The following is a 17,371-nucleotide window of genomic DNA, read 5'->3' on the forward strand; positions in this document are numbered from 1 at the left end:
ACAACTACAGGAGTCTCAGACTTTGCACTGTGAAACAGCCCTTGTTGGACTATATAGATCACATCTGGTAAGTCAGTCTAAATATAAATATATACTATATATGTGTGTATACATATACATGTAGGTATGTATAGTCATATCTTCATTTTATCAGTTCACATATATATTCATAATGCATATACATGTATATATACATAATGCATATCTGCATATGCACATATATGCATATACATATATATGTATACATATATGCATAATGCATATCTGCAGTGCTTGCTGCCTGCCTTCTTTGACCTTTCTGTGTGCTATCCCTGTACAAGATGCCACTCCCTCCAGGGTTTTCCAGAACCCTGTAGCCCAGTATTAGCCTTGATGCTTGATTACATGCAAGTTCCTGTGTCTTTCTCAACCCGCTTTGGAATGTCTATGGTTTACTTATTTTGCAGTACTTCCATTTAATTTAAACAAGAGTCATGCTTGTTATGTATAAAGTTTAAAGAATATAGAACAGTCTGGAATATAGAAATAACCAGGCTCCCTGACTATTTCATAAACCTTCCTTCTGAATATTTCTTCATGAGGTACATGTGTAGGCTTACACATACATAAGGGTGACAGAACAGGTAAAGAACAGTGTGACATTAAGGCACTGACTTATCGTTGGATCAAACATTACTGTCCAATTATATAAGAATCTAATTTTTTTTAAGTAACCAAAGTAGAACCAAAGGAATTACCAACTTTATAACACTTTTTCTGCATTATATATTAGATCATTAAAGATCTCTTTAAGGACCAGACACCATGGCATCCATCTTTAATTCCAGCACTCAAGAGGCAGAGGCAAGAGGACCACTGTGAGTTTGAGGCCAACCTGGTCTACATATTGAGTTTCAGGATAGCCAGAGCTATGTCTCCAAAACAAAACAACAAGAAGATTAAGAATAAGACTGTTGGGGTGTATCACAGTGGTACTTATCATCCATAGGTTCTGGGTTTGATCCCCAGTGCCACAGGAACAGATAGACAGACCCACACACAAGACCGCCCTTTACCAGGAATAATCACAGTTAAAATTTACTTCCATCTGCCTTTGATCATCTCCACCTTCTATATGTTTTTAGATATTACTATCTCTTCAGTAATATCTCTTAGATATTTACTATATCTACTAGGTTTTTTAGTATTTGCAATCTGCTTTATTTTGCTGTTTAGCTTTAGTTCTGGATATAAAATAAGTCAATGTCGATAACAGACCTTTAATGTAGCCTCTGCAACCCTGAATCTTCATTTCTACTTGGTGGGTTTTCATTAACCGGATTTTCTCAGGACAAGTTTACAGGCTCGTTTTCATATAAAAATATTTGCTGATTTGCATCTCAACTTGACTGGACAAATATTCTTTGCTCACATTTCATTCTCTCAATGACACTGCACCAGTATTTTCTGTTGTGGGCTGTCGTGATGCTGTTTGAATTCTGATGTTAATTCTCTTCTTCAAGAGGGGTGGCCCTCGAAGGAGCAGTAGATCATGTACTCTGGATCTCATGTGAACCTTCTCCCATTTATTGGTCAATAAAGGCTCCTCTGATAGGGCAGTGGAGGGGAAAGGTAGAACAGGAGGTCTGGAGAACGGGGTCCGGGGTGGGTGGTGGTGGTGGGGATAGGGAGAAAAGTTTGAGAAGGAGAGGGGACAGAGGAAGAGGAAGAAGCAGAGGTGGAGCAGAGCCACACGGCCAAAAGAAACTGCAGGTAGCAAAGGATCTCCTAGCTGGGGAGTAAGTTAGTATAGTGCTAGTTATGTGCAATCTAGGCTTATCCCTTATAAATATAATAACTGGATTCTGTGGTTTTGTACAGGATTATTGGGGTTTGGAATTACTGCAACCATTTTCTGACATTATTTGATCCCATAGAGATGGCTGAAGCAAGTTGAAGTTTGTGTTTCTTGTGTTCCTTGCTCTGGGCCAACTTTATGCCTCAAGTTTCATGAATTATGTAGATGTGCCTTTGTCTGTTATGCACTAATGTTCTCAGATCTACAGAGCGGGCCACTGTCATCTACAAATTGAACTCTTCCTTCATTGCAGGAAAATTTTCTATTACATTTTCTATTACATTTTAGAGAAAAGAAAGATGGTAATAGCTATAGGACAGGAATAGATAAGCAATTCATCCAGACCGATTTGAGGAAGATATGTCAGTCCTAACTAGATGGAACAGGTTCTGGGCCAGTGTACTCTACTCTTCTGAATTAGTTCTCCCAGAGAATAAAAGCCACCTAGGTTCACTACAAATCATTGTACTATCACAATACAATCAGAAAATAAAATTTTCTGAGCAATCACACCAAACCTTTGCTATCATCTACAGAGAAAGAACTGTACTTATCAGAGATACCTGTCCTGTGTGTCTGCCTGAAATGTGTCTGCCTGCAGTGTATGCTATGCTCTTTGTAGTAGGACAGAGAACAGGGAATGCAGACCTCTGCTGAAGGCGTGTCCTGCTTCTCAGAACACGTGTCTTCTGGAGATGTTCTCTGAGTCTTCTTTACTGAAGACAGCTTTGTGTCAGCTGCTTTCACAGTCTCAAAGCTGTCTACTTCATCCTTGACAGACACTTGCTGGTTATTTCCTTGAATAAATTAAAAAAAATTCAGTTTCTAGTATTTGTCCATTCATATTCTTCATAGTTAAATGCTTTTTCATTTAATTTAATGAGATTTAGGCACAACTATTTTATAACCACGATTCTCCAGAAACTGACTTTGTTTACAAGTGAAAATATACTTATATAAAGTTCTCCAATTTTTAAATATGTCAAAGCAGGGGTGGGTCACTAACACTGTGTTGTCATTATTCACAGTATTCCAAAGGAGGAAACTGCTGTCCACCAACGACTGAATGGAAAACTGTGTAATGGGGCTACATTTAACACTGCCAAACTCAACACTTACCTTAGTTAAGGTGGTTTTTTTTAAGTGAGATTAAAATCCTGGTTAAAAGATACAACTTGAGGAACCTTTATACTAAATGAAGTAAGCTAGGCAAAAAGAGAAACTTAACGTAGTCACAATTTGACAAAGAGGACAGTGAGAGGGGGCGATTGGTGTTTAATTTACTACTTAGTAGACACAGAGCCATTGTTTGAGTTGATGGGGACATCCTGATGGTAGACGGAGGGGATGGTTGCCCAACAACTCCAATTATAGTACATGTTCCTTTCAGAGAATCCCAATTATTTTTATACATCAGAATAGTCTTCATGGAATAGTCAAAAGTCCACTTATGGATTGTACCAATGCATAAAGCTCTTCAGAATTGGCTCTAAAAGTGGGTCCTGAGACAAGATCTTTCCCCTACACCTGCTCTTCTGTTTCCTGGCCCCTGATGTGGTTTGCTTTTCTGAGGCATGCTTTCTACCTTGCCGGCTGAACCCAGTCAGATGCTAAGACAACAGTCCACGTGACTTTGTACTAGAAGCTCCAGAACTTTGCTCTGAGTAAATCTTTCTCTGCAAGTTCACTTTTTAAGAGATACTTCATTGCAGTAACATGAAGCTGGCCAACAAGAACTAGTAGCTAAATGCTAAGACCAAAGCCTGACTGGTATTGTAGCACATGCCTTTAATTCCAGTACTCAGGAGGCTGAGCCAGGTGGATCTCTAACGAGTCTGTCAGCCTGGTCTACATAGTGAGTTCCAGATCAGCCATGGCTACCTAATGAGATCCTGTCTAAACAATGAAACAAAGTTTCCCCAACAGATACAGGAATGTGCTAATATATTGGTCAGAAAGAGAAAAGGGAAGAGAGCAGGGATGAGGTAGTGCAGGCCTTTCTGTCAGAGGCTGAGGCATCAACTAGAGTATACTGATGACTTCTTCCTTCTGTCAGTAGCATCTGTCACACAGAAAGCATCTGTATTTCTTTCAATAAGAGATGCTATTACAGAAGCAAGGCCAGGGAAGAGGAGATGCTGCAGCTATGAGAAAAGTGGGTGGAACTGGGTGATGGTGGCGCACACCTTTCATCCCAGCACGGGAAGGCAGAGGAAGGCAGATCTCTGAGTTGAAGACCAGCCTGGTGTACAGAGTGAGTTCCAGGACAGCCAGGGCTACACAGAGAAACCCTGTCTCAAAAAAAACCAAGAATAATAAAGATGTAAGAAACAATAATAAAAAAAAAAGTTGGTATAGATCTTTTAGTTAGGAACCCTGTATAGGGTAATGAGAAATACCTCAGTATCCTCCCAACAGTGACATATGACAGTAACACCCCACTTTGTTTCAAACTTGAAACACTTAGCCGCAGCATTCTACAAAACAGGTGCCTTGTGTTAAAACTTGAGTTTGGATTTCAATATTTATGCCTTTGCTAAAATTGTGCACAAATGCACTTGGCTTCCACAATTAAACTCAAAGGTCACAGGTGGGCACGGAAGCTTTCTCCTGTGACCCCGCGGCTCAGGAGGATGGATGATTGAACAGTCCTGTGGTAAATCAGACAAGAATCTGGAGAGAGAGAGACTGGGAGAGGGAGAAGGGGAGGGATAGTACCACACCGCTCTCAAGGTTACAGGGGAGACCAAACCTCACTGGGAATAAACAAGACACCAAAGGAGAACCACCATCATGGAGTGACCAAGATTACCATGTTTCCTGGAAACTTCTGGCAAGTCTGACTGAGGGTACTGAGGTGGGGTTTTGGGCAAAGTACTTTCAGGTGGCTTCTTAGAAGTCTTCTGTGGACAGAGCTCTTGTTCCTTGAGCTCAGCCACATTTTCTGAAATTTTAATGTCAGTTTCCTTAGGAAACATACATGTCTGTATTCCCTCCTTCACAGTACATTCTGAAGAAGTATTATTGACAACTGTGTTTTTCAGTGAGCTTTCCTCTTTGTTCAGTACATTTTTGGGAAGGGTTAAATTCTTCTGCAAGCTGCCATTCACACCACTGGCATATCTGAGGCTGACCCAGTTCTCACTGAGGACATTAGTGCAAATGTCTTCCTTGGCTGCAGACAGGGAGCTTGCCAGGGTCACAGTCTGCTTCTCCTCAGTGGTAATGTTGGCACTGCTGGCTACAGATGCACTGGGTTTCTGTTTGCTGTAGTAGAAGGAACACTTATGCTTCTTCTGAGAATGACTATAGGTGGCCGGGCTCCTCTTGGCAGCATTCTGGATCCTGCTCAGGGGTGGGCCTACTGGAAGGCAGCTCTTCCCTCTGCCTTTATCAGATGGGCTATATGTGTCGAGGAAGTTCTTGCAAGTGCTTCTGAATACAAGAAGAAATACATTTAGTATGAATGCAAAGTAAACCAAACTTCTCTTCTGTTTCTAATACACAAGGCTGGGAGCACATGGTGCCAGGTACTGAGTAGTTCCAGTTTCCCCCATATTTCAAAGCACCATGAGGTTTCTGCTGATGAGGCCACCCATGAGCCACACCCTCCCACAAAGACTGTCTAAGAAAATAATGCAGCTGTTCACACAAGCTACAAAGGTATGATAAAAACCTCTATTACCTTGAGAGGATTCAGAAATGAGCAGTATGAACCCACCCTCAGCCCACAGGGAGGCTGCTTACTTGTGAGATTGGGAGCTGATCATATCTATGGGATCACCGTTCTGCTGAGAAGAGGAGCTGCCATTTTGCCTCTGTCTTGTTTTCATGAATTCCATCAAAATGTACTGTGCTTGTTGGAAGGCTATTAAAATCACACCCAGCAGGGACAAACTGAGGAGAAAACAATGCCATTTATTACTGTACTGTTACATGCTCTGAACAGCATGAAAAAGACCCACTATAAGCCAGGCATAGTAGAACACAGCTTCGGTTCAAGCTACTCAGAAGCTGAGGCAGGAGGATTGCTTAAGTCCAGTTTGTGCAACATAATGAGACTACTTCAAAAACAAAAACAAAACAACAAACAAAAAATACCTCTAAAACAAAGCTAAAAGACTCTTTTTTTTTTACTGTATCTGTACTACAGACACAGTAATACATTTCATTAAATGTATAATGTAATTTCTGGTATTTCTTAAAGATTAAAAAAAGCACTCAGTTTTTTTTAAAATGTGCATATTCATAAGGTGGACATGACAATTCAATGTTTAAAGGTATCTTCCAAATAAAGTTAAGGGATCATTGTGGTCTTATAATGTCAAATAGTCACTGGGCTAAGTTAGTAAGACTATCAGCTCTCAGATCTGCCACTGTGGCTACCAAGAATGTATGTGGAACACAACCATAAACTACACGTTAGGTCCTACAGCCATCTCAGGCAGTTTCCTAAAATCTTACTATAGTTCCCTATACTGCCTTGTCTCTGATCACATGCCAGAGGATGCAAACCAATAAAATTGCTTTTCCATTCTTATACTTAGGCACTTTGTATTTCCAAGTAAGTCTGCAACATGACTTTAGTACTCTACCTGAGAAGGAGGATGGGAAAGAAGACAGTGATTACCTGACAAAGAAGACAGTGAGCCTCCAAAAGGACTCCTCCCAGCTGGGACCTGGAACCACCTCCGCACACAAAGGCAGCATGTGGTGAGGGAGGGTCACGTTGAGTGTGAAGTGGAATTCTAGGTCTGCTGCAGTGACCAGTGTCAGCTCACGGATGACCCAGGAAGAGGTAAAGTCCGGAGTAAACCTAGGGAAAGTGGCTCCATTATTTACTGTGAGTATTTATTGGTTTTAATTCTCACTACAAAGCAGAATAAGAATAGGAGCCATACTTAGGTCCAAAAAACAATACTCAGGAGTGGGGAGATGGCTCAGTGGTAAACAGCACTAGCTGCTCTTCCAGAGGACCTGGGCTCCACTCCCCAGCACCACCATGGCAGCTCACAACTAACTCCGGTTCCAGTGAATTAGATACTTTCTTCTAGCCTCCTTGGGTACCAAGCACTCACTTGGGCCATAGACACACATGCAACCAAAACGTTCATGTCAATATTATTTTTTTAAATTAAAAAACCTAAATATTTATATAGCAGCCTAAGATGTCTTACTAATGGGCTGGATATCTCCACAGTGGTGCACCATGAACTGAACCCCAGCACTTACACAATACTGATGTCTCGAGATGTGTTTGGGCTCAGTGAAAACGGATTGCAATCTAGCACTTCAAATCCATAACCCTGGCAGTTATACCCATTGATTTTCAGAGATGTCACAGTTATGGGAAGGGGTCCAATGTTCTCAACTTTGAAGTTCTTTGTAATAGATAAAATCTGCTTGCTGTCTTTCAGTTCTAGTAAGGAACAAGGTATTTTAGTTAGTTTGCATAAACTTCAAAACTAACCTCAATAATTTAATGAATCAAAACATTATGAAAGTGTTAAAAGCTGAACATAGCTCAAAGACTGGTTTCTACATTGTTTGTAGAATTGTTTCTTATTCTACCACCTCTAGATTTTGCTATATAAGGAGGAAACAATAAAAATACAGAAGTCCAGATTCTTTTCAAGTGAAACTCAAATGTCTCATTCTTTCATGAGCCTGATAGTTTGGATTTACTGCAATGTATCAAGTACCCTGGGACCCTGGAACTTTCATTTATATTGAACCAGGGATGAGGTAAGAGACAGGGTCTCACGTATCCCAGGATGGCCTCGAACTTGCTATGTAGTAGCCAGAGAGGGCCTTAAACTTCTAATCTTTCTGCCTCTACTTTCCAGGTCCTGGGATTACAGGTGTGTCCCACCACCCCAGAGTTTACATACACTTTTTCTTTAACATCACAGTTACTAGACACAGTTCAGATATATCAAACCTCTGGAAATAAATAAAAGCATATCTTACATTGGGAGTTTTGGAAAAAAAAAAAAGAGTCAACAACTTAAAATGTAACTGTAAAGTTATTAACACAATCTAACTACTTCTATGGTTTCTGTATCAATCCTTAATTCAGCCACTCAAGAAAACTCAAGTTATTCAATGAAGAAAAAAGACTGTGCTGCAGTGCCAAGTCTGTGAACTCACGTCGATGACAATCCATCAGGGTGGACTCAGGCACCTTAAATCGGAGAGAGCCTCCTGTACCAGGAAGTCTTCCCCCTACTTTCAAGAGCTCTTGTGCTCCAAATCCTTCCACACCAACCATGTCGACAACAGTCAAGTTATTCCTACAGGGAAGGGAAACACAGCAGCATCATTCCAGGCCTAAGTTAACACAGTACTAAAACACATCCTGGACATAGAGAGAAACTCAACCTACCTGGCACTACTTCTAGCCTGCAACAATCTCTTACAAGTGTGGCATCTCCTGCCTCTCACAGACTAAGATGCCTCCAGGAGTGAATGCTAGTCCAGTGTACTCAGTCAACTGGCAGCAGAAGGGGTGAGTGACATCACTCTCCAACCACCCATTACCAATGCCAGTTCAGTTTTCTAACAAACTGGCATTGGGGTGATGGCCATACACCAAGACACAAAATGAAATGGCAGACCCAGATGCTAACAAACTTAACAAAATAATAAAACTAATGAGGTGAATTAAGAAGTTTTCATAGTGATTGTGATGGAAAGAAATACTGCCTTATGGGATGACCCTAGAATTAGTCACTCCAGAAATCACCTCACAACTTACAAATAACTAGTCAGATTCTTATTAATGCAGTGGTACAGACCATGCTTATCACTTTATTAACAGACTCCATGCCTGCTAAGATGAAATGTTATCTGAAAAATTTAAGGGATACACACAAGACTGAATTCCCAGCACCAGGATGGCAATGCCACAGAAGCAGAGGGAATTCATCTATACGTCTAGTTATGCAAAATGCTCTGAAATATGTTTATATCTCTGAAGTTTGGTTAGCGATATAAAAGCCTTTAATGATAAGTGACTGATTTATAGAAAATACTCTATCAATGAAGAAACCCTCAAAAGTAAATAAACCACTATACAAACCTTAACTTTAAAGTCTAGGTAAGCAAAGTTTACTTATATGTTGTCTGAACCCATTCTTCAGAAATAGATTTAAAATGAAGCATGTGACTCCACAGGAAGTTGATAAATCTCTTGGGTCAGGTCTTATGAGCATAAATATCTGGTCTTTACTTTAGCATATTTTCTTATTAGTCTTATTCAAAGTCTCCAGTAAACTTTGTGCAACTGGTCTGATCCTAGAAAAGTCATTGAAAAGTAACTAAAGTATTACTTATCCAAGTTGCATTTGCATTAGGCTCACCACTGCAGAGAGCTTCAATCCAGGTCTATATCGTAACCTTTGCAAGAAGACTCTCATAAAGACTACCCAGGATGGAAAAGTAAAGAATGAAATGCTGTTGTCCTGATTAAGGCAGCAAGCAGTAACTGTCAGCCAAGAAAAAAAAAAAAAAATGAGCCAGTGGGCCCGCCCAGTGAGGCACTTTTTCCACTGTCCTTGGGGGCTTCAGAACCTAGAGGTGGGCGGTCCAAATCTACTCCTGGGAGAGTCTACAGCAGTGTTGCAATTATCTTTATTGCTAAAGACAAAGAAGTAAATGTGTATGTGCCTATGGGTGGGACTGTTCTGCCTTTTGGAATATATCTGACTGGGGCTGAGTGAAATATGCTCCCTTCTGGAGACACTAGCTTCCTAGGGAAGAGACATAACTAAAGTCCAAGGATTAAGTGAGAGCCTTTCTCTTCAGCCCCCACCTCTGCCTAACCTAGCACACAGTCCCATCACTACACTCTGAGAAGTGTCAACACTCAGTGATAAAGAGAGAGACATCTACCTGATCAGGATGAGGGAGCTGACTTTTCCATAGTCTGCTGGTGTGAACACAACACCAACCCTTCTTGTTTCCAAAGGCTGCAAGTGCACATGAAGAGCGCCTAAACTGGACTCTTCAGAAGGTTCGCCCTGCAGATCACGGAGGACACCATTAAGCTCAAAGCCGCAAAGTGGGTTTCACTAAGGACACCCCTTAGGAGCTTGACTGCAACCAGCCTCACCAACCAATTTTCTTTCCGCTGCTCTTGTACTTGTGCTGGGGATGGAACTCAAGGCCTTCTACATGCTATGTAGACAAGGGTTATACACTGAGCTCTACCTGTTCTTCCAACCTAGTCGAACTTGTTTATTCTGAAGTGTGAAAGCTGACAAATGCTTCCTACACCTTATTTGAGAAACTTTGGTAACTGCAGGACAATCTAGCAGGTTACTGCAAAGTGGATTTGCCTCCTGGCTTAAATGGAAGTTGGAGTTAGAAGCCTTCTATACCAATGCCTCTACTATGTAACAGTAATCAGAAAACAGACTTTCTCTGCTTAATGGGAACCCACTCACCCACATCAGACAAGCATAGATTGTCTTTACTAGTGAATTTATGTTTTATAGAAACCATCTATAGAAACTAGACTCTAGTTAGGAGAGACCACTTTTTATTCACATTTGCCTTTACCCTCTAGTGTTCCTCTGAATCAATACTGTTGTTTTAGCACTTATACGCAAGACTGTTTTATGAAACTTTTCTGCTGCTTTGTCCAGCTCATGAACAGTGGATTTTGACAGGTCTAATATATAGTCTGCATGGTAACATTCTCTCTGTGGCTCTATCCTTCATTCCCTGCATTACCTGGGAAAACAAATGGTGATGAACCTGGGTTCATTCATTAAGATTATAAACCCCAACAGATTATAACCCTGTTATAATATAAACAGATTATAAACTGTTTATATTTATAAATATAAACACTGCCAATCTTCCGTATTAAAACTGTAGTAATGTCAACAGCAGCAGCAGTCTCTTAAAAGTTCTTCTATGCCAGGCACTGGATTATTTAACCCACATAAAACACCAGGCACTCTATTTTATAAACCTTATTGAATATTCAAATTTTGTTATGAAGTCAAAGATGGGATGAAACAGCTGCTCCAAATCACAAAGGTAGACGGAGTTGAGCCTGTACTAGCCAGCTCCACATATCCTAACAAAAGACAATATACTTCTATAAGCAAGTCAACAAAATTACAATGTCAAAGGCCCCTTTTTATATAAAAATTTTAAGCTTTTTAAAATATTATTTTTTATTTATGTGCATATATGCTTGTCCTCTTGTATGTACATGCACCACTTATGTTCAAGCACCTATGGAGATCAGGTGAAGCCATCGAATCTCCTTGGACTGCAGTTATAGGCAGTGTGAGCCACCATGGAGCTACTAAGAACTAAGCCTGGGTTCTCTGCAAGAGGGAGCAAGTGCTCTTAACTAAGTCATCTCTCTGGACTCATGAAAAATTTAACAATTCCCAGGTAAAATTTCAGCTTTGGGAGAAGGGACATGTTAATGCAGTAAGTTAACAAAGATTATTCCCCAATCACAAAGGTGTTATTTCTTAGGGGAAAAAAAATAACCTCTAGTAGCCAATACAACCATTATCTAGATGAGATATTCAATTTGGTCAAATCTGGCCAAAATAATTAAGACATAAAATAAATTACAATTTTATGTAATTACAAATGACCTACTAAAAGTAGGCAAAGCATTTCTCAGTATTCTGAACTAATTATCTCCATCACCCTGGATGTTCCCTGGGAAGGAGAAGCAGAGGAGCCATGGAGAATAAGTGGGCCCTGCACCTTGGCACAGGGCTCTGCCCCTCCAGTGCTAAGAGACGGTTTGTTCACTACTGTCAATGAGTCTCTACTGCAAGTGTATTTAAAGCCTCCTCTGAGTCATTCCAGTTGAGCATCCAGGCTGTCTGCTGCCTCTCTCCCGCTCTTCCCCCTATGCTGTATCAAGTGTAGTTTCAGAGAAGTTTGAGTGGTTGTGTACATTCTTCTCATAGTTGGTTTAACTTTGGTTCTGAACACACAAGACACACACTCTACTAATGAATGGAGACTAAGAGATGAAGTTGCTATGGCCACTGGCACACACTGACCTCATCATATGACGTTTTGATTCCTGCTCCTAGTGTTTAGAAAAGGCATCATGACTACCTAGAGACCCTAGGAATTTTAAAGGAACTTTTTAAAATGAAGGACCTGAGTATCACAGGAATCTGGTGATTATTTCAATCATTAAGACTTTTTGTTTGTTTGCTTGCTTTTTTCAGACAAGGTCTCTCTCAACATAACCCTGGTTGTCCTGGAACTCAATATGTAGATCAGGCTGGCCTTGAACTTGCAGAGATCTGCCTTCCAAGTGCTGGGATTAAAGGCATACACTACCACACTGGGTGTAGACTAAGAACATTTTTAAAATGTATCTCCTTTTTCCTTACAATGCACTAAAAAAGAACGTCAAGAGACCAAGGGATTCTAAGAGATTTATAAATTAATTCTTAGATCTCTAGTTGTATTTTGTTTTGACACAGTTGTGATTCAGTTGGCATTTCTTCTTGTGCATGAATCTAATCCATCACATTAAAATAATGCACAGGTTAAACTAATCCTGTAGCACTACGTAATTAAAAAACAAACAAACCCTGCTACATATGCTCCATGCCCAGAAAATAAGAGCCGACCTAGATAGAACATATAGACACCAGAACACAAGGTGTTAAGGCCAACTGTTTATGTAGCTAACAAGTCAGTGTTTTCAATGTCTGAAAATATTCTCCTACCTGGTAAGGGCAAGCTTTGGTGAGCTGGAATTCACCAGTTGAGAGATTAACCATCTGCATATCTGTGCCAAACCTACAAACAAAACCAAAAACTCCAGTGTTCAAACCAGCATTGAGATCAGCAACAGAGCAACACATATGAGCTCACACACTTACTCCTAGACTTGACCTCATCCTGCAGACAATCTACCTCAGCCTTCTCCATACCTACCTGCAGCTGTAAGTGTTAAGTAAGTATTGCTCAATGAATGACATAGACAGCCCGGAACAAAAACAAAACAAAACAAGCAAACAAACAAACAAACAAAAAAACCCCCACAGCAACAGAGATCTACACAGAAAACAACACTGTTGCCTCCATTTGGCTTACTATGAGAGTAAGTTGCTCTCAACCAATGGCAGCTTTATGCCAGTGAGAACTGGCAGTATCTGGATACACTGGTTGACATGGCTGGGTAAGTCTTGCTGGCTCCAAGTGAGTAGAAACCAGCAAAGGTACTGAAGACCCTCTAGTACTGTTTGATCCCTGCTTCCTCTAAATGGTAGCATCTGTGATGAAGTGTCAACAGGGCAAAAGCTGAGAAATCCCAAGATCAAGTTTGCCACCGATTTTCCTAACCAAGAGGAGGAACACCCCAAATATACCTACAACTCCATTCAGGTGAGGTGTTGAAGGTAGAGTTCATGCTTCTCCATCTCACCCTGTTTTCTGCTATATTCAACTCATTTCTTGTTCTTGAGATAGGTGTACCACTCTGTTGTCCAAGCTAGTCTCAAACTCATGGCCTTCCAGTCTCAGGCTCTTAAGTAGTAGACTATAGGCAGGCACTCCGGTACCTGTCTTTAAACTCACTTCCTGTGCTGCCAAAGATCATCTTAATTTAAAAGATTCTCAATTTTAGAAGTATATATAAAAACTTGTGATAGTTTCTTTAGTTCAAGAAGAGAATGTTCCATTGGATGATAGACCAGGCACAGTGACAATGAAGATGCCACACAAAGGTGCCAAGATTTCCATCAAGTCACACACCTCAAGGGACTAGGCTCCCAGGTACATAGGTCGATGGGCTCACAGTGTGTGCCACCATACAAAGCATGGGAGAAACTGAGTCTTAGCAGTGATCCCCAAAAGCCTGCGCAGGGATCTTCCTACCATTTGTGCAGCAGGCGCACTGCAGCTTCAGGTCTTGGGTATAGGGAGAGAGGCAGCAACTGCAGGGAGACAGGCTGAGGAGACGGGTTCCTCACCACAAAGTACTTCACCTAGATTTGAGGAGAGTAGAGTTAACATGTCAAAGAACATAGTCTCTTAAAATATCCCTGCTAAAAGAGCATACAGTTAGTTAGAGGAGGGACAGCCCAATGTGGTTCACTAAACCACACATTTGTCAGAGGAGAGGAGGAATGACCAGCTAAGGGTAGCATATTAAACACTGGGGACTCTTGGGATAATGATGCTTGTCACCAAGCCACATAGGTGACTTCAATACCTAGAGCTCATATGGTGAAAAGACAGGATTGACTCCTCAAAGTAGTCTTCTGATGTCCACTGGACACTCCTGGATCCAGTTAATAAATAACCATAAAAAAGTAATGAATCCTCTAAGGGCAGTTAGGGATTCCTCCCTGAACTTAAAAGTAAAGCCAACACAGCAGCGGAAGAGCCTCAGGGAGTACAAGGGCAGCACGCCTGTGACTTAGTGTGCACTGTCCTCAGTGTGTTCCCTTTGCCTCTTCCTGTCACCTAGACTAGGTGAGAGAAGCCCATGAGGGAGAAAGCCAACACACTAAAGATGAGTCAACAGCAAGGTGGCATCACAGAGAAACCTGGCTCCCTCTAGGTTTCCTTCCATGACACAGAACCTATTTCAGCTGCTGTGGACCAAGAGTCTCTCTACTGCCAGCTGCTGAATACTCGCTCATCTCAAACACTCTTAGGAAGTTTACATCCAATTAATATCTTTCTTCAAGGGCTGTAAACTTAGTTCCTCTTCTTATCCCTGTGACATGCTTACTCACTGTCCTAATGGTGTTCATGTGTGAATTTCAATTAATTTCTTCTAAAACAAACTTCCAGGTATGAAGACCTGAAAGCCCCAGGCTTGGTGTCACTGACAAAGGAGCTCGAGCCACACTATCCTTACCACGCTGTTCTTGAGGGCGGTGGCACTGAAGTTCAACACAAGGTTGGGTTCCAGGACCACACGAGGCAAAAAGGAGACAAACGGCTCTGTTTCCTTGGATTTCTTTGGAAATGCAAACTGAGCCATTCCCAAAACATTTCTTCTGTGTAATTGACAAAGAAAAAGAGAAAAGTAATAATAAGTGCTTATGAAAAACAACCTCGACATTTAGGAGGAAAAGAACCAGGAAATGCTAAATACCCCCTAAAAGGAACAGAACTCTTGGGAAATTGCTTTTGGTAGAATTTGGAAAGACAGTGAACAACTGATCCTAGAGGTCTGGTGATGTCATCCTGAGCTAAGTGTATCAGCACCTTAGGTTCAATGTCTGACATTAAACACATACACAAGAACATAAGCACACACACTCAAACAGAAAAACCTGTTTTACTGGAAAGCAAGAAAGTGTTCAGAGAATGACTGCTATTTTGGCACCACATCAAAGAGACACACAAGCTACCCTAAAGGACAGTTACAGTAAACTTGGAATTCGTCATCAAAACTAGTAATTATGGGGCAGGGGAGCAGGTTCGGTAGAGTGCATGCTGAGTGCGAGGAACTGAGTTTGGATTCTTGGCAGCCACAAAGCTGTTGGGCATGATGCAAGCACACCTGGGACTCTGAGTACCAAAAAATGATGAGCTCCAAGTTCAGTGAAAGACTGTCTCAAGGGGAAAGGAAGAGAGAGACAGAGGATACTGCCACATCCTCCTCAGACTCCTCCATGTATGAACAGGTGTGTACACACATACTCTCACAAATACACCCCACTCGCAAATTGACAAATGATGACAGAAATAAAGTAGACACATACATTGGGAACTATGGTGATGCTCAAAGGTGGCTTTAAAAGCACAGTCTGTGGTAACAGATGAAGCCCACATGAACTAATCCTCAGCCTTCCCATCTCAGCCACTATCTCCTGAGACAAAGCTTGTCCATGAAGGCTACAACCATGGTGTGGTCTTAGGGATCAGCATGTTTATATGATCAGACTACTGAATTGTCAAATGCATCACCTAAAGCAAATGATTTAACTTAACGATGTTAACTAACCATGGGAGAGAGTGACATCTGTGTGGCTTCCGGATGTGACACAGTCATAACAACACATCACCAGCAGGGACTCGGTGGTCTTGTTAAAATGGATGTAAACTTGAGAAATCCTACAGTGTGGGATTTTCTAAGACAAAAGGCCTAGACTCAAAAGTTTGTCAACATGATAAGAACCGAGGACACATGGCTATAGGCTACAGAAACAGAATAAGAGAGTGAATAATCTGGAATTAAAACAAGAAAAAGGGGGGCTAAGGGATTTGCAACAGGTATTATAGGCCAACAGGGGACTTTTAGTATGAAGTACATACGATATATGATTGTCCAACTGCTGACTGCAGTAGTGACATTACATATAAAAGAATACTCTTCAGTCCTCTTCTAATGAAGTCCTGAGAGCCTCAGTGTGATGGCTAGACAGACTTTCCTAGTAGAGAACTGACGCTCAAGGATGACATCACTGCTTATTTCAAATAACTCAGAAAAAAATGTCAGTGAACATGTGCGAATGCATAAACACAGAAATAATACAGAAAACTGTGCAGTTTTAACAGCTGATGAGCAACTCTGAATGAGGAACAGCTGAGGAAGACCTACTGCGCTGCCCTGGTTTGCCAGCCTGTCCAGTCACTAACAGTCCAGAGTACACTGGACTATGGAGCAGCTACTGCTCCCTGCTGACCAGGAACGCACCTGCAAGCATCACCATTTTTATATTTCTTCCATCTTTCATACAGCTTATTTGCAAGCTCGGAATCCACGTCCCAGGTAGACCGATCCAGAGAAAGGCTTCTTTCCCAATTAGGAGTTTCTAAAAGTTAGATCAAATTCAAAACTTAGATTTACAAAGTACAATTAAGTTAGTAAGTAATTCCAAGGGCTGACCAAACTTCACAAACTACGAAGACAGTGGAGAGGATAACGTCTGTTGCTTCCCCCCAAAGACCTGCTAACTCAATGGCACATGATAACATCAATTAAACAAACATGTAAAAAACAAAACTAAAGCAAATCATGTGACGGCAGTAACGTAAAAGACACATGGCTCATGATACAGCCTGAGACAAATCAAAAATATGCGTGCAGCATTTTCAACAGCTTGGATCTAAAGTGTGCAGCTGCATCCATGGAAACACTGTTTGCCAGCTGCATCTTTCAGAGGACCATGTAGGCTGGAGATGTGGAGGGACAAACAGTGGTTTTCAGAAGCAGTCACAGGCCAGGGGGTTGATCCTCTACATCACGTGTTCACTAACTGGTCTATGATTACTTCACCTCCAGACATCTGCCCTAGCCTGTCTCCACTAACTGGGGTGCTGGGAGAAAAAGGGGGGTTCTCCCAAAGGTAAGTCAGTACTATAAAACTCTCCTTACATCAGAAATCTCAGTAAGTCAAAATACAAAAATAAACCAAAACCCAGGAACAACTTCCAACTCGCTATCCAGGCCTTCAGCCTCACGCCACACTCAGCACCTGTTGATGCACAGGGCCCTATGACCCAAGACTGCAGATGGAATCCCATGACTGATGAGAATCCCAGCTTCCCAGTTTTTCCTGGTGATAA

The 17,371-nt window shown here is 41.4% G+C and overlaps 1 protein-coding gene across 4 annotated transcripts in view; it reads right to left on the minus strand.

Annotated features, from left to right (window-relative positions):
- Positions 1 to 17,371, minus strand: part of Tmem131l (transmembrane 131 like) — a 131,225-nt gene that overhangs the window by 19,417 nt on the left and 94,437 nt on the right. For 3 of the 4 annotated variants that reach the window (XM_076932586.1, XM_076932584.1, XM_034501243.2), the window contains exons 16-26: positions 16,500 to 16,617; positions 14,712 to 14,853; positions 13,721 to 13,830; positions 12,568 to 12,640; positions 9,731 to 9,858; positions 7,988 to 8,130; positions 7,070 to 7,256; positions 6,468 to 6,653; positions 5,585 to 5,734; positions 4,650 to 5,272; positions 2,486 to 2,634 (exon numbers count right to left, since the gene is read on the minus strand). In XM_076932586.1, the coding sequence (XP_076788701.1) occupies positions 2,486 to 2,634; positions 4,650 to 5,272; positions 5,585 to 5,734; positions 6,468 to 6,653; positions 7,070 to 7,256; positions 7,988 to 8,130; positions 9,731 to 9,858; positions 12,568 to 12,640; positions 13,721 to 13,830; positions 14,712 to 14,853; positions 16,500 to 16,617 (2,009 nt within the window). The remainder of the gene's footprint in view (positions 1 to 2,485; positions 2,635 to 4,649; positions 5,273 to 5,584; positions 5,735 to 6,467; positions 6,654 to 7,069; positions 7,257 to 7,987; positions 8,131 to 9,730; positions 9,859 to 12,567; positions 12,641 to 13,720; positions 13,831 to 14,711; positions 14,854 to 16,499; positions 16,618 to 17,371) is intronic. The other variant, XM_076932583.1, reaches the window with a different exon arrangement.

This window comes from Arvicanthis niloticus, chromosome 4, assembly GCF_011762505.2.
Source record: "Arvicanthis niloticus isolate mArvNil1 chromosome 4, mArvNil1.pat.X, whole genome shotgun sequence".
Lineage (NCBI taxonomy): Eukaryota > Metazoa > Chordata > Mammalia > Rodentia > Muridae > Arvicanthis > Arvicanthis niloticus.